Here is a 24673-nt window from a genome sequence, read left to right as displayed (position 1 = left end):
TTTTGTTTGTAGAAAAATATTTTTCGTTTCGGTACTGGTAGGCAGTTCAGCATCGTGGTGTGAACAGTTTGGTATCTTATATTTAAACGTTCTATTATCGGCCTTTTATTGGAGGGCATTTTCACCTCCTTTAATTTTGATTTTTTTTTTTTTTTTTGGTAGTTTCAAAGAACTTTTAATTTTTGGTAGTTTGGTGGTTGGTGTGGTTTTTTTTTTCTTCCTGAATTTGACTTTCTCTTGTTTGCTGTTTGCTATGTTTTGTCGGTGAGTGCACTTCTGTCACCGGATGTGGAGTATATTTACCTCATCGTATTTCGAGGGAATATTCTTGACTGGTTGATTTGTGAGTTTCTGTAGGTTTAAGATGGTAAAACGAAAGAATCAGGTTTTGATCGATTCCGAAAGTGAAGAAAGTGATAGCAGTGATTCAGATTTGGATTCGGTGAGTCCTAAGGTTATGTATTTTCGATTTGTCGTAGAGGTTGATATAACCTCCACACGTCTTCTTTGTTTACATGGTATTACGCTCAAATAAAATGGACTGTGGATTTTTAAATGCATACACAGACATTTTTGCAGTGAAAAATATGTTGTATGATTCATCAAAATGTAATAAATGATATGGAAAGTATCATAATCTGTACTTTTTAAAAGGTCGTTCGACGTTTCTCTGCCAGTACAACTCGAAATGGAGAATTTTATTTTGTGCCATATCGCCTGAATTTTCGTTAGATAGGACAATGAATGAAGCGTAATGATGGAGAGAATTAATTTGGAGTTGTTATGTTCTGCTATATACTTTTTTGAATTTATGTTAATTTGCTAGAACACTTGGAAATGTGAAGGACTGTGTGCTTGAGACTAGGAGTTGTACATTTCATAAAATATTGAAAAAATAGAAAGGGATTGCCGACGAAAGCAGTCATTTCTCGTAAAGCCAAGAAAATCGTTAGAAATTGATATAAAATTGTCAATTTATAAATATATATAATAACCGCACGAATGTGCATGAAGTTTCAGGGAGTCAGATCTCCTTACTGTACTTGTTCAGTGATCTAGTTCGATTTTTGCAGTACTTGAAGTGATATCTTTCACACAGTTTGTCACATAAGTTGCATATGCACTGACTGACTGGCCCATAGAAGTGTTTTGTTTTACACAGTTTGTGGTGGAAACTGTGAATAGTGAGTCTTATGATGGCATGCTCTGGTTGGGTTGGTCCAGCCACTTATCATGTCAGAAGCATACATAAGTTTTAAATTAAATATGTGGAAAGAACATAAAACATAATATATAAATTCTTCTGTGACGAAGAGCCACAACAAACTATGTGAGCCCAAAACCTTGCGACATCAAGTGCATTTGGCTTCGCTTTAACCAGGTCTTCTGTTGTGCAACTGAATGGGCATGAACTACATTGCAGCAAATGGGCTGTGGTCTTCTCTTCTCCACGTACACACAAGGTACTGTCCACTTCGAAACCCCATTTTTCTGGTTGACCCTGCACTGCGTAACACCAGAGCACAGTCTACTCAGTGCTGTCCAATTCACCCAATCTGTAACATGGCCAGGAGGGAGTTCCTCTTTTGGGGTCATCCATTGACTGATACTCGTATGTTGACTCCAGGCGTGCCATTCTTGAATTTTTGCTTGCTGCGCTGTTCCTGCAAGTGTTTCGGTTACTTTCAAGAAGCTTTTCCTAGACTTGGCGTGGTGGCTCATATCCAAACAAAGGGTGGGCTTCAGATGATGTCTTTCTCTTTTCTTTCTTGGCTGCCACTTCACGGCGGATATCGGGAGGTGCTATCCCTGCAAGGCAATACACTTTTTCCAAAGGTGTAGGTCTCAAACGTCCAGTAATAATACGGCAGGTCTCGTTGAGTGCTACATCAACTGCTTTGGCATGGCAAGATTTGTACCACACCGGACATGAATATTCAGCTGCGGAATAGCAGAGTGAAAGGGCAGATGTTCTCACTGTGTCTGGTTGTGCTCCCGAAGATGTTCCAGTTAGCTCCTGCACAATATTGTTTCTAGCAGCGACTTCCTGCTTGATGTTCAAACAATGTTTTCTGTAGGTTAAGGCATGATGCAGAGTGACTCGAGATACTTCGAGGGAGGACATTGTTGTAATGCTATGCCTTGCCAAATGTCCTTCAGAGTTTGGGAAACTTCTCTGTTGTTTAGATGGAAAACAGGTTTGGTGTTAGTTGATTCTTCTTGTGATAGTCAGCGAGAGTGTAGAGCTTTGGACAATGTTTGTTCAATCGTCTCAAAGTTATCCCCCTGAGAAATGATGACACAATCACCAGCATAGACGAAACTATTCGTCTCGGCGGGAAGAGGCTGTCATTGGTATAAATATTGAAAAACATTGGTGCCAACATGCTTCCCTGAGGTAGTTGTTTCTTCTGTATCCTCTATCTGCTTCTTTTTCCCTGGAACTCAAAGAAGAAACTTCGATTTTGAAGTAGGTTTCTAATGGCACAAGTCAGATGAAAGTCCTTTGACATGCCAAATACCTTTCCTAGGAGAATTCGGTGATTAACAGTATCATATGCTGCTGAAAGATTATAAATGCAGCTCCTGTGATTTTCTGGCTTTCAAAACCATCTTCTATGTGCTATGTGCAGCTTTTCCCTCTCCTGAAACCACCTTGCTGTGGAATCAAAAGCTGTACCTTCATTAAGGCCACGGCCGCTTCCTTCCCACTCCTAGCCATTTCCTGTCCCATTGTCGCCATAAGACCTATCTGTGTCGGTGTGATGTAAGACAAATTGAAAAAAAAAACCTACCACATGGTTTTGTTTATATAAAATGGGCTGGGTGGTGATGAGATTGTTGTTTTTAAGGGGAATACAGTGTGATTATCAGCTCAGTTGAATGGGGATGTCATAATGAGTAAGGGGAGTGGCTATATTGAGCGAGAAAATTAGTTTGTGTTAAAAGGCAAGTGAACAGAGAAGACTCAAACCTGAATTAATTGAAGAGAGATTTTTCTTGACTTGAAGCTCAAATAAAGTTGGATAATTCTTTATAAAGACCATGGTAATGAAGAGAATTTCTTCAAAACTTGCTGCTCTACATTATAAGTAAAAGACTGGAACTGTGCAGGTTCGAACGAGCAAAAAATGCTGGAAGGATTCATCACAGAGGAGCTGATCAAGATATACCTTTGACCTTTCAAACAGTAGCCAATCATTTAATTGTGTCTCGCTTAACATCCAGTTATGAGATTCAAAAGCCAAAGATTTGTGGAAATAAAATAAGTAATCATTCCTCAACTATTGGCCATGTGGCAACCATTCTTCTAGATTGAGGTTGCATAGTGGTATGCTGGAATCTGCCTCTGCAGGATGTTCCTTAAAAAACTAAGCTAAGCCAGCACCAAGGCCTATATGTTGTTGAGCCATGGCAGTAGTTCTTTCCGTTCTGCGATCTTAACATTTAAATTTTTCTGGAAAAAAATAACAATAAAACCTTATGTTTCATTCATGATATAGTTGCAACCTTGTACCATGTAAGTTGTTCCATTCATCATCATCATTACCACCATCACCATTTCCCTTTGTTCAGCTCAGTTCATGTTGGGGCTAATATGTCTCCTCCCGTGTTTTCTGTGTCATTCCACCAATCCTCATGAACTACTGAGGTAGGGTCCATGTTGCATTTTTGCAAGGCTGTTCTTCACTAAATTCATTCATCTTGATCTTGACCTCTCTTTTCCCCCCCAACTGCACTTCCAAACTGTGTTTTGTGTCATTGTTTCATTGCTAATCTGTTTGGTGTGTCCAAACCATCTTCAGCTCTTCATCTGTTATCATTCAACTTCTCCACTTGATTACTTTCCTTTTAACTCTTTCCTATTTGTTTTCTGAACCAGAAACATTATGTCGGCTGTTTCTTTTTGTCATAAGTCATTGTTATTAAAATGAAATATGTCCTTAGCCTTCATCTTAGATTTCTTACACTGTTGTAGAAAGCAGTCTAGCATTTGCCATTAGTTTACTTCCTAAGTGCTCTACTACTTCTAGATCATTTCCACCAATTTTAATTCCTCCTCTTTCTTCCCTGCATCGTCTCAAATGTCAACAGTCCCATCTCCCACTAAATTTAAAAATGAGATTGGTTCAGATACTCATCTTCTTTTTCTTCAGTGTTTGTCCCTCCTGGTGGCGGAGTCCGCTACATGGATTTGTTCTTTCCATTTAGTTCTGTCCTGGGCCATGTCAGGGTGGGGGTGACACTTTTCTAGATCTCTGTGAAGGGTATCGGTCCTTCACTCATTTGGTTTTCCTTTTGGTCTCCTTCCGACAACTTCTAACATGTAATCCGTCTTTGCAGTAAGTGTCAGCCCCTATCCTTAGTACATGTCCAAACCGTCGTAGACGACTCGTGCGTTTTGTCTTGAATCGGTGCAATACCATATCTCTTCCCGACGGATTCATTGGAGATGCGATCCAGTTTGGTGAGCCAGCTGTCGACGTCGGCATCCTAGTCTCCATGGCACCCAGTCAACTCTCTGTCTCAGCCGTAGTCGGCCAACTTTCGCAACCATACAGTGTGACAGATCGGATGGCAATACAATAGATTTTTTAGTTGAGATTATATTTCATCATCTGGTCGCAAGTGACACCGGTTGTTGTTTGCCATTTCATCCAGGCTCCAGATATCCTTGCATTGACCTCTTCGACAAGTGTGCCATCATCAGTGATTATGGAGTCAAGATACTTGGATCTTGTCACTCGCGACAGGTCCTCACTGTCTACCTGAATGGTTCCAACTGCTTGTGGATCTGACATCATATTATCATTCTTCTTTTTATTGAGGCGCAGGCCCTATTGCGCCAGGCAATCGCTCCATTCTTGGGTTTGGCATTGCAGATCAACCTGGGTCTCGCAGGCCAACGTGACATCATCTGTGTAGAGAAGTGTCCATGGCAAAGGACGGTGCAGTTCTGCTGTTACAGTGTCCATCACTAGAATGAACAAGAGCGGTGATAGTGCTGAACCTCGGTGCACGCCGACGGTGATGGAAAAGTCAATGGATGCTCTTTCGGCGTCCTGAACGTATCTCCGTGGGTCTACGTAAAACAGTTGAACCCAGTTGACAAGGTATTCTGGTGTGCCATGCTCTTGCAGTCCTAACCATATGAGGTCATGAGATATGTGATCAAAGGCCTTCTCACTGTCCAGGAAAGCCAGATGGTTCGGATTGTTCTTCTCATGATGCTTTTCAACCAAGAGCTGTGCCACAACTTTTCACAAATCCAGCTTGCTTTCTGGAAAGCTTGACGATCTCACATATCCTCTTATAAAGAATATGTTCGAATATCGTCTTTGAGTGACACAAAAGTTGGATCGGCCTGTAATCAGCACATTCAGCTTGGCCCCTCTTCTCTTTGAAGATGGGTACGGTGATGCTCGGTGTTCGTCCCTCTTTAATGATCTGCTTGATCATTGAATTCTGCTGCATCCCACTGTTGAGAGTACCAGAGTTCTGCTGGAAGGTCGTCTGTGCCAGTAGCTCTCTGACAGGTCCTTCCACAGCAGCAGTGACTGGGATTGGTCGATGGGGAAATTCCTGAGTTGAGATCTTCTCGAAGTTGCTCAGCTAGTGCTGTCTTGTCTTCTTCATATAAACCAATAAGTTTCATGTTTCATCGTTGATGCCATAGAAATGCTGGATATCATGAGTTTTGGTGAATCGGTATAATTCCCGCTCACCCTCATGCGTGTGCAGTTTTGCGTAGTGATCTGCAAAATGTGCAGTTTTTGTTGTAGCTATGATCTTCTTTGCGTCACTACAGGCTATCTTGTAGGTATTCCCACGAGGCAGTGTCTTCTCAGCAAGAAGGTCATAGTAAAGCCGTTTTTTTCTTTTGTACTGCATTTTTGACATCACTCCAGAGCCATGTATCTCTGTCAATTTTTTTCTGTCCTGGTTTTGTTGATCCGAGAACAGTGCGTGCAGTATCATGAGCAACCTCCTTCAGTTTGATCCAGCTTTCTTCGAGTGTAGTAATCGGTGGCAATGTTATTCGTATGACAGCATCGACCTGTTTTTCCTTGAAGCGCCACCATTTGATTCTCGCTGGTTCCGTGCGAAAGGTATGTTCAGAATTTGGTGATTTGAGATGCAGCTTGCAGATGACTGGTCTGTGTTGCGTTGCAACAGTTTCGTATGGCTCAACCTTTGTGTTTAACAAGTCTTTAAGATCTCGATGCCTGATGAGGATATATGTAGGATGCTAAAAACTTTTTAGCATCCTATATATAGTATCTTCAATACAGATCAATAATGATATTTATCACTTGCAATGATGAGGATATAATCGGCCTGCATTGCCTTTGTGCTGCTGTAATATTTAATTAAATACAAACCACACTTTTTGAACCAGATTCGTTGGCCATTGTCGTTCTTGTCCCCAAAACCATTTCCAACGTGGGCTGCATGATCTTCCTTTCTGTAACAGACATGTCCGTTTAGATTACTGGTGATAATGAGGTAGTCTTCTAGGGGTGTTTTGGCCATCTTCTCTTCGAAAAATTTGTACTTTTCTTCCACCTGCAGTGTAAGTAATCTTCATGAGACGGTCATCATACCTCTGCACATCAGAGACACTGCTGTCGAACTTTGCTCATACAACAATACCAACAGCACTGGTGTTTCTATGGATACCTAAGTTTGTATCCACATCCAATGTTTACTTTATCGTGTTTCCTGTACCTCTCCTTTCGAGAGCCTTTGATGGTTCACTGTACTGCCCAGACGTAGTGCCGACGTTGAGTGAAGCAAGTCACCCATGTGACTATATTTTTCATTTTGACCAGGCTTTGCCGTATTCATACTCCTGTTAACTAATTTTTGACATTTCACTGTACTGCCCAGACGTTAATTAATTAATGACGGTTCACTGTACTGCCCAGACATAGTGCCGACGTTGAGTGACCAAGCTTTGCCATATTCATACTCCTGTTAATTATTGACAGTTCACTGTACTGCCAAGACAACTAATTATTGACAGTTCACTCTACTGCCCAGACATAGTGTCGACGTTGAGTGACCAAGCTTTACCATACTCATACTCCTGTTAATTAATTATTGACAGTTCACTCTACTGCCCAAACGTTAATTAATTATTGACAGTTCACTGTGCTGCCCAGACAAAGTGCCGACATTGAGTGACCAAACTTTGCCATACTCATATTCCTGTTAATTAATTATTGACAATTCACTGTACTGCCCAGGCCTTAATTAATTATTGATGGTTCACTGTACTGCCCAGGCATAGTGCCGACGTTGAGTGTCCAAGCTTTGCCATACTCATTCTCCTGTTAATTAATTATTGACAGTTCACTGTGCTGCCCAGACATAGTGCCGACGTTGAGTGACCAGGCTTTGCCATACTCATACTCCTGTTAATTAATTATTGACAGTTCATTGTACTGCCCAGGCGTTAATTATTTATTGACGGTTCACTGTACTGCCCAGGCATAGTGCCGACGTTGAGTGTCCAAGCTTTGCCATACTCATACTCCTGTTAATTAATTATTGACAGTTCATTGTACTGCCCAGGCGTTAATTATTTATTGACGGTTCACTGTACTGCCCAGGCATAGTGCCGACGTTGAGTGTCCAAGCTTTGCCATACTTATACTCCTGTTAATTAATTATTGACGGTCCACTGTACTGCCCATACATAGTGCCGATGTTGAGTGAAGCAAGCCACCCATGTGACTACTTCTCATGTTGACCAGGCTTTGCTGTACTTATACTCCTGTTGATTAATTATTGACAGTTCACTCTACTGCCCAAACATTAATTAATTATTGACAGTTCACTGTGCTGTCCCAGACATAGTGCCGACGTTGAGTGACCAAGCTTTGACATACTCATACTCCTGTTAATTAATTATTGACAGTTCACTGTACTGCCCAGGCATTAATTAATTATTGACGGTTCACTGTACTGCCCAGACATAGTGGCGACGTTGAGTGAAGTAAGCCACTCGTGTGACTGTACTTCTCATGTTGACCAGGCTTTGCCATACTCGTACTCCTGTTAATTATTGACGGTTCACTGTACTGCCCAGACATAGTACTGACGTTGAGTGAAGCAAGCCACCCGTGTGACTGCACTTCTCATGTTGACCAGGCTTTGCCATACTCATACTCTGTTAATTATCAGTTCACTGTACTGCCCGGACATAGTGCCGACGTTAAGTGACCAAGCTTTGCCATACGCGTATTCCTGTTAATTATTGACAGTTCACTGTACTGCCCAAACATAGTGCCGTCGTTGAGTGACCAAGCTTTGCCATACTCATACTCCTGTTAATTAATTATTGACAGTTCACTGTACTGCCCAGGCATAGTGCCCACATTGAATGACCAAGCTTTGCCATACCCATACTCCTGTTAATTAATTCCTCCTTTCACGATTGCAATACACGTTCCAGCTCCCATACCATTCCAATTTCCACCAACAGAACAATTATTTTCAACTGGTTGTTAAACTTAAACTTTCCAGTCTGTATGTTTTACAGGTATGTTATAGTGTTGTGTTTCACAAACTGAAAAGTATTTAAGTCACAATCTTCTCAACATAAAAGGTGTGAAATTAGGCCTGAGGAAGTGGAAGGGACAGTAAATAAACTCTATTTTCGTAAAGCAGCAGGAATAGATTAAATTAGACCTGAAACAGTGAAATATAGTGGGAAGACAAGGATGAAATTGCTTCACAGAGTAATAAGATTAGTAAGGAATGTTAGTAAGTTACCTTCTGATGCAAAAGCAGTATCTGTAAGAAAGGTAACGGGAAGGATTGCAGCAACTATAAAGATATTCTTTTGATCCAGGCAAGCTGCCCTTTGTGGGGGATTGTGGAATCAGTGGTTGAGAGTAAGTAATGACGAAAACTAGTATGGTTTCATACCCCAGAGGGGCTGTAGGACTCAGATTTTCATTATGTGCCAGGTAACAGAAAAATGCTACTAGAGTAGTAGACAGTCATGTTTATTTCGTAGATCTGGAGAAGGCACCATAGGAAATATGTATTGAGGGATTTTGGGATTAAGGGTAGAATATTAAAAGCAATCAAAGGCATTTATGTTGACAACTGGGCTGCACTGTGGTTCAAGGTACATACAGGGATGAGACAATCTTTCACCATTGTTGTTCTAAGTGAGGATGACTGAAAGTGCAGCAGTGAGTTCGCAGTTATTATCAACAGTATTCTATAGGAAAGAAGTCAGCTTGCAGACGCAACTATCTTTACACCAGTCTGTTTTTAGACCAATTTTGCTGTATGGGAGTGAAAGCTGGGTGGGTTCAGGATATCTTACTTATAAGTTAAATAAGACATGAAATAGCGAGCATGATTCTTGGTACAGACATGTGGGAACAATGGTGTTATAAGAGCTCGTTAAAAATAGACAACTCTGGAGGCACAGAGGCTTGCAAAGGCATGAAGATAAAATGAATGAATATTTTAATATCTCTAGTTGAACATTTAGAATTAGAATTTCTTGCAGACAATAAATGCATACACACAATTCTATTCAACCCCGAATGATTACACTTACTAATTGCTCTCTTTCACAGTAGGACTCCAGCCAGAGTGCTCATATTTACTCATTATTGATGTTTGTTTTAGGAGTTGCTGTCTCTATCAAAGAAGAAGAAAGCAAAGCAAGAAGAAGAGTCATCAGCTCCAGAAAACAATGTCAAGAAACCAGAGAATACATTCACAGATTCAGATACGTCAGACTCAGATGATGACTGGGATGCACGAGGTAACAGCAAGAAGAAGAAGAAAGCAAAACCTGCAAAACGAACTGGTAAAAGAACAGTCACCAAATCATCTTCTGGTAGTGAGGCTGAAAGTGACAAAGAGAAAAGCTCAGAGCCTGAAGAAGGTACCGTATTAAAGAAAGTCCATACACTTTGCTTTTTATTCCATATGTATTATTTGTTCTTATAATTCTGTTATTACAGGTGAGGTATCTGATTCTGAAGGCAGCGATTCAGATAGTTCAGATATTAGCCAAGAAGAGTTTAATGATGGATACGATGAAAACCTGATGGGTGATGCTGAGGATCAGGCTCGTCTTGCTCAGATGACTGAAAAGGAAAGGGAACAGGAGATATTCAAACGAATTGAACAGCGGGAGGTAATGAAAACTAGGTGGGTTCTGTTATGTTGTTTTCTCTTTTGTAACCACACTTAGGTTGTTGGTATATTTTTTATTTAGGAAATAATTCATGGTAGTGTAAACTGTTATACTATAAAATACAAGTGACAATGACAATTATTAAGTTTGAACTGTGTATGATAGTGCAGTATAGGTTCTATTTACTTACATAACCTGTGTTACAGTTTATCCTATAGAACCTGTACTGTAGGCTCTCTCTTCTATGTCTAATCACTGCAGTATATAAACTATATATTCACTAGGAACTATAATATTATATAATGTCTTTCTGCAACACAAATGTTGTTCATTTATTGCGCTGGAGGCACCCAACTGCTACCATTCACTCACTGCCTTCATGCTTAAATGCTGTGCGTAGGATTTCCAAGTAGAATCTTCATTCACTGCTTTGAAAACCACTGTAGCGTCTTTTAACGTCTTTGGAACTCTGTTGAACACAGGTAGTTACAGAAGTTTTATTTTCTCTCCAAGCTTCGTTAATACCAGGTTTTAAAAACCCAGTGTATTGCTAATTTCAGGTGTCAGATTTACTGTGTTGAATGGAAACGACCCAAAGTTAGAGATAATGTTCTTGCGCACTTGTCGAGTAAGGTATGCTGCCCTCATTTGTTGGTATTTTCCTCAGATTTCCGTGCCTGTTTTCCTTGGGCTAGAGGTTCTCTTTACGACTTTATTTTCATGCTTCTGAGTCAGAGATTAGCCTTTTGACTCAGGCAAGGTTTTTACAAATACTTTCTTTTTGCTACTTGCTTTCTGTCGCACCGACACAGATAGGTCTACTACATAAAATCAGCTTCATGGTCCGTATCGCACTTCAATAGATTCACAATTAAGTATTTATTTATTTTCCACCTAGTCGATACAATGATTGCTTAAGGCAATTTAATGGTTAAAAGTGGTACATGTTTCATATGTTATCTTCAGCCACATAACACTGTTTAGATGAAAAATATGTAAATTGACAAAGTAATGCTTTAGAGGAAGTGTCCTTAAAATTAACAACCTCGAATGATCACACTTACTAATTGCTCTCTTTCACAGTAGGACTCCAGCCAGAGTGCTCATATTTACTCAGTATTGATGTTTGTTTTAGGAGTTGCTGTCTCTATCAAAGAAGAAGAAAGCTAAGCAAGAAGGACACTTCCTCTAAAGCATTATTTTGTCAATTTATATATTTTTCATCTAAACAGTGTTATGTGGCTGAAGATGTTGATAATCTACGAAACATGTACCTCTTTTAACCATTAAATTGCCTTAAGCAATCATTGTATCGACTAGGTGGAAAATAAATAAATATTTAATTGTGAACAGATAGGTCATACGGCGACGACGGGACAAGAAAGGGCTAGGAGTGGGAAGGAAGCGGCCGCGGCCTTAATTAAGGTACAGCCCCAGCATTTGCCTGGTGTGAAAATGGGAAACACAGAAAACTATCTTCAGGCCTGCCGACAGTGGGGTTCGAACCTACTATCTCCTGAATACTGGATACTGGCCGCACTTACGCGACTGCAGCTATCGTGCTTGGTACAAATACAATTAAAGTTTGAAATCATGAAATAAATTGTTTTAGTGATCACCATGAACTATTTAAAAATAATTAATTTTCATTTATAAACATGCATGCGCGTTAGCTTGTCTGGACAATGTCTAGTAGGGCAGTGGAAAATTGGACATAGTCTACAGAAAATGCTCTTAAGAATTGTTATATTACGGTGCTTGATACGAATAAAGTAGCATCTGTTTTATTACTGTAATTTATTTCAGGATGACCCAATAAGTGCACACACACAGAGTTGTATTAAACCATGAGTGACCACACTTATTACAAGTCTCCCACAGCAGGACTCCAGCCAGACAGTCGTTACCTGAAGGAAGCTACAATCCTATTCACAGGTTCACCTTCTCCAGGTCCAGTCACTGCACACAGCAGCTGCGTGCAGACAGGTAGATTTGAACACAGGGCTATTTGCCATACAACACAGGATGACTGTTCCTTTTTTTGACTACAGAGATAGTCCAGTAATTCACACAGACTAGACAGCAACAGTCCACAGAAGAGCGCGCACATTACTTTCAGGTAGCACACAGTACACCATGTTCAGTCCTGCTGCTCGCTGGACACTCTGACGCAACAGACCTCGGTGGGACACTAGCCCGACACACTGAGTTGCACAATGACACCGCAAACGACGGCTGTATACGTGGACGAGACCTGGAGACACTGGAAGGTATCAAATAGACTTCATTATGATTAGGCAGAGATTCAGAAACCAGGTGTTGGATTGCAAAAGTTTCCCAGGAGCAGACGTGGACACTGAGCACAACTTGTTGGTCATAAAATGCCATCTGAAGTTGAAGAAATTGAAGAAAGGAAAGAATGCAAACAGATGGGATCTGGACAAGTTGAAAGAAAGAGTGTGAGGGATTGTTTCAAGGAACATGTTGCAGAAGGACTAAATGAAAAGGCTGAAGGAAACACTATAGAGGAAGAGTGGAGAGTCATGAAAAATGAAGTCAGTAGGGCTGCTGAAGAAATGTTAGGAAGAAAGAAAAGATCGACTAAGAACCAGTGGATAACTCAGGAGATACTAGACCTGATTGATGAACGACGAAAATACAAGAATGCGAGAAATGAAGAGGGCAGAAAAGAATACAGGCGATAAAAGAATCAAGTGGATAGAAAGTGCAAGGTAGCTAAGGAAGAATGGCTGAAGGAGAAGTGGAAGGATGTCGAAGGCTGTATGGTCCTGGGAAAGGTAGATGCTGCATACAGGAAAATCAAGGAAACCTTTGGAGAAAGGAAATCTAGGTGTATGAATATTAAGAGCTCAGATGGAAAGCCACTTCTAGGGAAAGAAGACAAAGCAGAAAGATGGCAGGAGCATATCCAACAGTTGTATCAAGGTAAAGATGTAGATAATTTGGTTCTGGAACAAGGCTGTTGATGCTGATGAAATGGGAGACCCAATTTTGAGGTCAGAGTTTGACAGAGCTGTGAGTGACCTAAATAGGAACAAGGCACCTGGAATTGATGACATTCCCTCTGAATTACTGACTGCCTTAGGAGAAACCAGCATGGCAAGGTTATTTCATTTAGTGTGCAAGATGTATGAGACAGGAGAAGTCCCATCCGATTTTCGGCAGAATATTGTTATACCTATTCCCAAGAAAGCCGGTGCTGACAGGTGTGAAAACTACTGCACCATTAGTTTAGTATCTCATGCCTGCAAAATTTTAACACGTATTATTTACGGAAGAATGGAAAAATAAGTTGAAGCTGAGTTCGGAGAAGATCAATTTGGCTTCAGAAGAAATGTAGGAACACGTGAAGCAATCCTGACTTTACGTCTGATCTTAGAGGATCGAATCAAGTAGGACAAGTCCACGTACATGTTATTCGTAGATCTAGAAAAGGCATTCGATAATATTGATTGGACCAAGCTATTTATGATTTTGAAGATGATAGGGATCGGATACCGAGAACGAAGAATTATCTACAATCTGTATAAAAATCAGTCTGCAGTGATAAGAATCGTGGGCTTTGAAACAGAAGCAGCAATCCAGAAAAGAGTGAGGCAAGGCTGCAGTTTGTCCCCTCTCCTTTTCAATGTTTACATAGAACAGGCAGTAAAGGAAATCAAAGAGAAATTTGGAAAGGGAATCGCAGTCCAAGGAGAGGAAATCAAAACCTTGAGATTTGCCGATGATATTGTTATTTTATCTGAGACTGCATAAGATCTCGAGAAGTTGTTGAATGGTATGGATGAAGTCTTGGGTAAGGAGTACAAGATGAAAATAAATAAGTCCAAAACAAAAGTAATGGAGTGCAGTCGAACAAAGGCAGGTGATGTAGGAAACATTAGGTTAGGAAAGGAAGTAGATGAATATTGTTACTTGGGTAGTAAAATAACTAACGATGGCAGAAGTAAGGAGGACATAAAATGCAGACTAGCACAAGCAAGGGATAGCTTTCTTAAGAAAAGAAATTTGCTCAGTTTAAACATTGATATTGGAAACCTAAAGATGTTTTTGAAGACTTTCGTGTGGAGCGTAGCATTGTATGGAAGTGTAACATGGACGATAACTAGCTCAGAAAGAAAGAGAATAGAAGTTTTTGAAATGTGGTGTTACAGAAGAATGCTGAAGGTGAGATGGATAGATCGAATCACGAATGAAGAGATACATACATACATTATCATTATAGACTATTATGCCTTTAAGCGTTCCGTCTGCAAGCCTCTGTGAATTTACTAAACGTCGCCAAAATCCTCGATTTGCAACTAGTGTTGTGGCCTCATTTAGTTCTATACCTCTTATCTTTAAATCATTAGCAACAGAGTCTAACCATCGTCGTCTTGGTCTACCTCTACTTCTCTTACCTTCCATAGCAGAGTCCATTATTCTCCTAGGTAACCTATCCTCCTCCATTCGCCTCACATGACCCCACCACCGAAGCCGGTTTATGCGTATAGCTTCATCCACCAAGTTCATTCCGAAATTAGCCTTTATCTCCTCATTCCGAGTTCCCTCCTGTCATTGTTCCCACCTGTTTGTACCAGCAATCATTCTTGCTACTTTCATGTCTGTTACTTCTAACTTATGAATAAGATATCCTGAGTCCACCCAGCTTTCACTCCCGTAAAGCAAAGTTGGTCTGAAAACAGACCGATGTAAAGATAGTTTTGTCTGGGAGCTGACTTTCTTCTTACAGAATACTGCTGATCGCAACTGCGAGCTCACTGCATTAGCTTTACTACACCTTGATTCAATCTCACTATATTACCATCCTGGGAAAACACACAACCTAAATACTTGGAATTATCGACCTGTTCTAGCCTTGTATCACCAATCTGACATTCAATTCTGTTGAATTTCTTACCTACTGACATCAATTTAGTCTTCGAGAGGCTAATATTCATACCGTACTCATTGCACCTATTTTCAAGTTCCAAGATATTAGACTGCAGGCTTTTGGCACAATCTGCCATTAAGACTAAGACGTCAGCATAGGCCAGACTGCTTACTACATTTCCACCTAACTGAATCCCTCCCTGCCATTTTATACCTTTTAGCAGATGATCCATGTAAACTACGAACAGCAAAGGTGAAAGATTACAGCCTTGTGTAACCCCTGTAAGTACCCTGAACCAAGAACTCAGTGTACCATCAATTCTCACTGAAGCCGAATTGTCAACATAAATGCCTTTGATTGATTTTAATAATCTACTTTTAATTCCATAGTCCCCCAGTATGGCGAACATCTTTTCCCTCGGTACCCTGTCATATTACAAGTTATAAATCTCATTTTCCAACCGTATTGGTGTTCAGAGTATCAAATTATTATAATTAATGAACCACCTTTGCAATACACAAAATCCTTATATTTAGGATGAAACCATTTAATCACAAATTGGACATCTTTTACTCAACTTTGTGAGCATCAACAGCAATAGTTAACATAAATCATTGGTGGGTCAGGGCCCTGATCCTGGTGTATATCACAAAAGAATGTCTAATATACATTGATAGAAATATTTAAATTTAACACTTTAAAAATAATCAATAAGATTATTTATGTCTATTAAAACAAAAATTTTAATCATTCAAATTGTTTAAAATGTAAAACGGAATGGATGGCTTAAATGTTAAAAATAGTATATGGTAATTAGATGTTCTTAAAAATCGTTGTCCCACATATCTACGCTCGATTATATTAGACTGTTTATGATAAAATCAGTTTTTCATATCAGGGTGAGTTCTTATTATAGACTATGTTGCTGTTTTTTAAGAATAAACATGATGAGAAACGCTAAAATCGCACATGATGGTTGAAAAACGAGTTCACTGGTGATAAAATGTCGTCTAGATCGGCGTAATTTAGCCTTTATGGGACTCCTTGCGTTGTTATTTCTGCCATTATTTTATGCAGTAATATGTTGAAATTGTTCTTCTAACGGAAAAATGCTGATCTATTATATCACTGGTGATAAAATGTCGTCTAAATCGGCGTAATTTAGCCTTTATGGGACTCCTTGCATTGTAATTTCTGTCATTATTTTATGCAGTAATATGTTGAAATTGTTCTTCTAACGGAAAAATGCTGATCTATTATATGAAATTGATCGAATGTATTCTGAAAAAGAAAAAGGGGGGAAAATATGAGTGTCGTCTATTGGAAAATTTAAAGAGTGTAGCACTTTAAGGATATGATAACGGAAAGCACTTACCCGTGTGTGAACTGGTCCCTTGGTTATTTACTTAGGTAGTAGTAAGCCAGTTACCGTCAAACCTACGGTGTTCACTGACTTTAACACTTGTTGTAAAGATATATACATTTGAGCAACACACGCTTGTCGATCCTGAACGTAAATTATGGAAAGTCTGAGATATACCACATTCCAGCTTTCAACAACATGTAATACCAGGCCGCCACAAGTGCTGCAATACCTAATGCGTAAGCGCAGGCATCGTTCCACGAACGTTTTAAGTCCGTGACCATCGACTCAGTCTACATGGCCTCCGACATGCTGTTATTTCTAAGAAGATAGAGATGGCAGGGAAGAGTGGGAAGTGATACAAGTAGTATCTGCCGGTTTTCGAGTTAGACTCGCTACCACGGCAAGAGTTTGTATTGGTTAGGTAGTGTTAGGGTGTGGTATTGAAGGGTGAGGGAAAAACCACATAGGCAGAAAAAAGAAAGAGCCTACATGTAAAACCTGACATCTTTTAGTAGCACATGCAAAGATGTGGGCTGGAAAAGGTCCAGTGGTAGTGTTAGTTGAGAAGAGGTATCTAGCACCAGCTAGCCATGAACCATAATCTCACCGTTCCATCTGCCAGGGGATCAGTCCGTCTGGGCACTGCCGTGACTAGCGCGGGCCTTGCCGGCTGCAGAGCCATGCATCGAGTACCACTAGGGCCTGCCGTACAGCACCACCTCCTTGAAGTCCCTCGTACCCAGACTCCGATCCGAGAGAATGAGGCCGAGGCGGGGGCCTCCTGGAAAGGGATGGGTCATGACGCTGGGCCTCCTTCCTCTCTGCCCGCGCCATGGCCCGGTAGACTGGGCAACTGCGATGGGTGGCCCCCCTGCTCAGTTGGTGCACACCGGCACCTCCTTAAGTGTTGCGTAGGCCGTGTAGTGGCGATCACCCCCACAATGGTTGCACTTCACTTGGAGCCCGCAGCTCTTCTGCCGGTGGCCCCACCTCAGACAGTGGAAACACTGCAAGAGCTGCTGAGGGGGACGTTTCCATCTCACATGACTGCCGCTACCCACTGAGGTCCTCTCCTGATTTGTTCCTCGGCAGACTGCTATCCTGGGAGCAGTCCTGGGTTGCGGCTGGGCGGCCCTCTCCTGGTGGGCTGGCGTCTTCTTCCTCCTGGTCCTCGGCGGGGTCGTCGTCTTCTTCCCGGGGGTTTCTTCTCGGCAGGGGAAGAGGCCTCGTCCTGGTGGCCCTTCTCCCAGCCTGGTGATCTCGGGGTAGCGGGTAGTCCCGTTGCGTCGCCGTCTTCTTCCTCTTGGCTGGCGATGGTGGAGTCAGTCGGTGCTAACACTCAACTGCGTTCCCTCTCCTGTGGGGCGCACGTCAATATCTGCAGCTCGACAGGCACGCTGGCAGGCTGTGCCTGGACAGCAGTCTCAGTACACCAGGGGGCATCCTCCTCCACAGCCGTGCTGCAGTCCGCCGTCACGGGCGCTTTCCTGGATTGCGCCTGGGTAACAGGCTGTTCATGGTAGGCCTGGGTCTGCGTCCATTTTGTGAAGGTGGTCCATGGAGGAGCGGTCTGCGTCCACTTCGCAGTACCGAGCCTCTCAGCCTGGGTCGCAAAGTCGCAGGTCGCCGGCTGGGTGGCCTGGACTAGGTCGGTATTAACCGCCCTATGCTGTAGTCTCCTCGGCGTCTGGGTGATGGCCTCATTGGTCTCCGTCTTGGCCCTCCTGAGGGCGCCGGCGTTCGCTGGCACGCCGTCCCTCTCTGGTAGGCGGATGCCCTGGAACAGAGTAGAGAGCTCCCTCTCCCAGTCGCGCATCCGCTCTTGGTCGTGGTGCCTAATGATGAGACCTCCTGGTAGGAAGCTTTCGGCGGCTATGGTCTGTCCAGGACTAGGCCCCATTCAGAAGCTACAGGGCACCCCGGCCTGTAGTACACCAGCAGCGCCTCGCACTCCGGGTCGGAGTAGCCCTCGGAGAAAAAGAAACCGTTAGGGGGGTCGCACCCTTCCCTGTACGGCTCAGTCTCCGGCTCGGGTGCCGGGTCTCTGGCTACCTGCTGATCTGAGTCGCTGGCGGGACTCGGCTGAAGAGGTTCCGGGTCATGAGCCCGAACTCCTTAGCAACCTCTTCGGGCTTCCTCAGTTCCATCTGACTGCCCTCTGTTGTCCGCAGTAGTCCTCCTGAAAGAGAAGCGAGCACTGAGAAGTGCTCAGCTTAGACAAATGGTCCTTCGAGAAAGTACTACTGAGTACAGTTGCCTGGCTTGCACTTAAGAAGTACAGTTCGCCTGGCGAGGAGAGGGACAGCGGAGCGAGAGGCACGTACGTGTTCTCGCTAACACAGTCAAGCTCGTCCTCGTGCGTGTTGTTTCCCGCCGTATGATCCACCTTTATAGACATCAGCATTCCCCTTCCTCTCACGTGATATGCCTAGATTGATCCTGGCCAGCCAATCTTGGGTGTCTCCTCTAGTCAAGACCATGCCGTGGACTTCTTCTTGATCCCAAAAAAATAACAAACTCTGGGGTGTTTCACATCAGTCATAGAACTTCACGAGTACATCAACAAGCTCATGTGATTCAGGGCTATTCACATGATTCATAGAACTTCCCAACGACAACAACAAGTACATCTCGTAAGACACTGGGATGGCCGCATGAGTCATACAAATTACCAGAGTTATTAAAGCAATGTTTTCCCAGCTGTTGTACAAAACAAATTACTCATACCTACATATGTGGAGACCTCCCAGCTTACAAATATAAATGACAAAATATACAACTGAAATACTGATGATGATAATAATAATAATAATTTCGTGTGGCTATTTCTAGCCGAGTGCAGCCCTTGTAAGGCAGACCCTCCGATGAGGGTGGGCGGCATCTGCCATGTGTAGGTAACTGCGTGTTATTGTGGTGGAGGATAGTGTTATGTGTGGTGTGTGAGTTGCAGGAATGTTGGGGACAGCACAAACACCCAGTCCGCGAGCCATTGGAATTAACCAATGAAGGTTAAAATCCCCGACCCGGCCGGGAATCGAACCCGGGACCCTCTGAACCGAAGGCCAGTACGCTGACCATTCAGCCAACGAGTCGGACATGATGATAATAATAATAATAATAATAAAAAATATAATAATGAATCGAATACTGACAATAATATCTCTCACTTCTACATGTAGTATGAGGGTGTGATATATGTACTATCACAGCTTGGATCAGGCGTAGCTTGTACGGCATTGTGTTATGGTTCCTCACTTTTAAACCTGTACTCGTCTCCATAATACACCACCATTCTGACCTGTTTCATCTGCAACGTCAATGTATGATTTTCAGTTCTGAATTGCCTGATAAGTCTCAGGTGTCAACTTTGTGCCGTTCTTCCCTGTCTGGAGAGTCCTCTCACGTTTCTTGTTGTGATAGCTTTGCCACTGCAGACCTGGTCGCTCACTACTGCATGTCTGGTTGCACATTTCACTCCAGACTGGCACTGGTTGCTACGTTTCTGCAAGTCTGCATGATGCGCTCGTGGGATATCATTAAGATGTGATGATTTCCCCTTTCCTTTCACATCGTATGCCGTTCGTCTGCCTTTAGGGGATAACTTCTCACCTCAAGGGTGCCCTCACATGAGGCTGTTGATACTTGATTTAGGGGGACCACTTGGTGGTTGCAGTTTAATGCAAAACCAGTCTATGTTGGAATTGTCATCATTAGTGTGTTCTGCCAAAATCATAACTTGTTTCTGGAAATGGTCATCTCAGAATGAAATGTTGTTGATTCATCTATCTTCAGATTAAACCAACTCATAGTAGCTGCTGTGGTTGTTTGGTCCTGAGCGAGGTAGCTGAGTTTTGAAAATCCTGCCACTCATTGTCACAATTGTTCGCATGAGGTGGTGCACTCTGCATTTGCCCAACTAACTCAGTTGTTGGAACCACCCACTTCACTGTCATCATCATCAGGTGTTGAACGAGCTCTTGCTGAAAATTACCTGGTAACTAAGGCCATACCACAATTTTTTTTTACATAGTTTGGAGCACATTAATCAGTCATATCCCCTAAAGTTTAATAGTATTAAATAGAGTTAGCTTTTCAGTTTCTTCCGCTCCCAAAACTTTTTCATCCTGTCGGACCTGGCTGCCCTTTGGTTGTCAGTAATAGTGTGCTTCCTTCGGTCAATTGTTATGAGTTTGAATTGTAAGTGTTTGTTCCTTAGAATCATCTTCTCTGCCTTCAATTTGGAGCATTGATAAATTTAATACTTCAAAATCAATCCTGATCTCTGTGAACCAAGTGTTCTTTGTTTTATTTTTCCATAAGTAACTAAGTAATTGCTTCACTAGTTGGGTTTCTGGCAGCAGAGATGCCAACTATTACTATTCAGTCGTAATAATTGTGAATTATCCATCATAATTACGCCTTTACGAATCTCAAGGCACAAATTACAATTTTTTGTTGATTTTTAAATCTAAGTGTATGAAGTGTTCAAAAGGATACACAAGGAGTGCCATTACAGCTTGAATTCTCAGAATATTATTTTCGGATTTCTCAGTAATCATTTATACGCTTTTCCTGTCCCTGGAAGATAGGAAAACTTAAAAGGGTCCACCTTTTCAATACAAATGGATGGTGTTATGCATCACTTGACCAAGCGCCAAAAGTAGATTTTGAGATATTGACCCAAACGCAAAATCCTTTGTATTAATTCATATTTCCTTTTAAATGTGAGGTATTATATACCAAAATGAAGATAAGAATATAAATTTTCTTCTTAATGTATTCAATTTAGGGATATTTGAAGTATATCATCGTAATCTGAGATAATGGCGCTTGGTCACTTGATGCTTTATTGCGCTTACATTAGTTTTTGTTTTGCATCACTTGACCAACAAATAAAATTGTCATTTAGTGTTAGATTTGACTTTTAAAAATTCAGTGCAGTGTAAAATATGGTACTTGTTAACTGATTTTATTGCTTATTTAAGTACAGGATTGAATTATACATAACAGCACACAACATGACATAGAAAAAACATGAATTTTAGAATTTACAGTAGTATAGATATTACACTGCTACCGAGCTCGATAGCTGCAGTCGCTTAAGTGCGGCCAGTATCCAGTATTCGGAAGATATTAGGTTCGAACCTCACTGTCGGCAACCCTGAAAATGGTTTTCCGTGGTTTCCCATTTTCACACCAGGCAAATGCTGGGGCTGTACCTTAATTAAGGCCATGGCCGCTTCCTTCCCACTCCTAGCCCTTTCCTGTCCAATCGTCGCCGTAAGACGTATCTGTGTCGGTGTGACGTAAAGCAACTAGCAAAAAAAAATTACACTGCTAGGCATCATTAAGGCATCATAAACACACAGTTTCTCCAAGTGTAATATAATGAAGGATTTTAAGAATTTTCGAGTTCAAAATCCATATTTCCACAATCAAACCCATCTATATCATCGTCTATTCTAGGATCACTACGCAAGACCTGATAGAAAGGCTTAGCATCATTGGGAATTAGCTCCATGAGAGAGCGCAGGTCGTTCAGTTTTGCTTCTGAAACTGGTTTTGCATTGGGCCATAACAGAGTGAGCAGACCATGTAGAGCTGATCCATTTTCATTCTGAAGCCGCGACCAACAGTAGATTTCTTCAACTTCAACAGTACGTTCTGCATCAAAGTGCATTTTGAAGAAAATGCTGAAAGGTTTATCTTTCTTCAACTGTATTTCTCTCACATGCAGCCAGTTTACCTTCTCACTGTGTGCCTGCATTCTGTTTAAAATGTGCTTCCCCAGATGAACTGTACTATGAAAATCCGGTCCGGTCATTCTGTCCACAACAAGCAGGTTCTTCTTTCGGCACATCTTCATTACATTTATGTAGGCACTGCTGAAACTTGAAAGCACGTTCTACATCTCCAAAGTCGCTGTCGTTAGGGAAATGGCCTGGAAATAAAAATATTTGTGTAATCTTTTCAATGGTAGGACGAACTGTTTTCAGAAGTAGAACAATCGTTATATTATGATTCTGGCCTCCGTAATAATCTGACCACAATATGACTTCTTTGGCGTTGTGCATGTTTTCCATGAGATGCTTGTACAAGCAGGATCCAACCTCCTGAGCCCCTCGTCCTGCTTTTCCTTCCAACCGGACATAATAATGATCTTTATTATCTTTCCCACTATGAATTCTTAAGTTATATAACCACAACTGGCGCTTGTAAAAAAACACATTTGTGGAAATACGGGACAATGGCAGTGTTTTTCAAGGCCAAAACAAAACGTTTCCAGTTTTTCATCCAACTTTGATTTTTTCATATCGGAGGATTTTAGATTCCGGGCGTATGCCGCAGGGAAGAAAACCTGTGCGGGAATCTTCTACGCGGGAATTGACATTTAGCATCACACGACCAAGCGACTGCACGCTTGTCGTGTGGTCATTTGATGCGTAATTCAGACTCAGAAATGGTGGTTGGTCACTTGATGCAAAACTTCAATTTAATGATTAAGAGGTTGGCGTTTGGTCAAAATTCATTTCCTGCGAAATCATATTGAGAATTAAAGTGCAAACAATAATCTATGTAAAGTTTACACCTTTAGCTACCAGATGGTGCAATAATCTAAAAAAATCCATTTTGGCGCTTGGTCAATTGATGCATAACACCATCCAAATAAATGTTATAGTTTATTTACAACATATATTTACACTTGGAACTAGTTTTGACGCTGTTTGGCGTCATCTTCAGCCAAAATGTGGGAAATAGGCTAGCATGTAGACATTTATATTACAAGGTGTTACATTAGTGTGATTAAATGAGAGAACATGAAGACGCGAAGTACAATATCAGTTTCAAAGTGGTCATGAAGGGTGAGTCAAACTTGTATAAACATGAGATAAACATAAACACTTGAACAATAAAACATATAAACATATAAACTGTAACAAAACCATGCGGAAGTACTAGATGATTGGCATTGGAGATTCAAATTATTTCAGACACTTCCGCATGGTTTTGTTACAGTTTTATATGTTTATATGTTTTATCGTTCAAGTGTTTATGTTTATCTCATGTTTATACAAGTTTGACTCACCCTTCATGACCACTTTGAAACTGATATTGTACTTCGCGTCTTCATGTTCTCTCATTTAATCACACTAATGTAACACCTTGTAATATAAATGTCTACATGCTAGCCTATTTCCCACATTTTGGCTGAAGATGACGCCAAACAGCGTCAAAACTAGTTCCAAGTGTAAATATATGTTGTAAATAAACTATAACAATTATTTGTATTGAAAAGGTGGACCCTTTTAAGTTTTCCTATCTTCCATTCTCAGTTCAATACGGACAAAAATGAAATTCTTAGATTTAAATTTCCTGTCCCTCGCATAAGAATATTTCGAGTTTTCACGTGCCAAACGCAGTGTGTGCTTCCAGTACCAGAAAAATAGGCACCTGTGAAGTGGTATATCTTGCGGAGTTGTTGTCTTCGTTCGTCACATGATCAGACTTCCGTGCAAGTATTGCCTTTCTTGAAAGTTGGCATCTCTGTGGCAGTCTGAACACATGACAAAAAAAGGCAATTCTCCATTTCCGCATTGTATCTATTCTTGATTAGCTTTCACGATATGCCACTTCATTAAGTAATAACTACTACAAAATCTGGAGACTTCAACCCAGTGTGAGTAAAAGAGAAGTGTCTTGTTTCCATTTAAATAATCGTTTGGCGAACCTGAAACTGAATGTTACTTTCAGAGGAAGAATTTCATTATAATTGGAAACCAAAATACCTTGGTGTCATCTTGGACCATACACTATCCTTCAAACAACACCTGAACTTAGCACAAAAGTTGAAGTCTCAAAACAAGATCATCCATAAACTGTGTGGAACTACTTGGTGATCTTCAGCAACCACCTTGCGATCTTCAGCCTTGGGTTTGGTGTATTCAAGTGCTGAGTATTGTGCATCATACAAGGCTTGTTGACACCCAGCTTAATACCACAATGCGCATCATATCTACTCCAGTTCATTGGCTTTCTCTGCTAACTGATCTACACCCTTATGAAGGAATTCAACAAGATCTCGAGAAATCCTAGTCTACCCGTGCATAGTGACCTGCCACTTATAGCCTAAAATCATACCATCCTACTTTTTGTGATGCTGCTGACATGGATGCTAAGGATTTTAAATCTCTTGACGAGTGGAAAGGTAGATGGGAAGCAGCAAGCATACCTCCTTGGC

General features: G+C 41.4%; 1 protein-coding gene across 1 annotated transcript in view; it reads left to right on the top strand.

Moving 5' to 3' along the window:
- Positions 1-268: 268 nt before the first annotated feature.
- Positions 269-24673, top strand: part of Rtf1 (RNA polymerase-associated protein Rtf1) — a 225241-nt gene continuing 200836 nt past the window's right edge. The window contains exons 1-3 of the mRNA XM_067138556.2: positions 269-442; positions 9658-9919; positions 9999-10188. Coding sequence (XP_066994657.2) covers positions 365-442; positions 9658-9919; positions 9999-10188 — 530 coding nt within the window. The 5' untranslated portion in view covers positions 269-364. The remainder of the gene's footprint in view (positions 443-9657; positions 9920-9998; positions 10189-24673) is intronic.

Source organism: Anabrus simplex, chromosome 1 (assembly GCF_040414725.1).
Source record: "Anabrus simplex isolate iqAnaSimp1 chromosome 1, ASM4041472v1, whole genome shotgun sequence".
In the NCBI taxonomy this organism is placed as follows: domain Eukaryota; kingdom Metazoa; phylum Arthropoda; class Insecta; order Orthoptera; family Tettigoniidae; genus Anabrus; species Anabrus simplex.
Note: the sequence above shows the minus strand (reverse complement) of the source record. Positions and strands in the feature narration are given on the sequence as shown.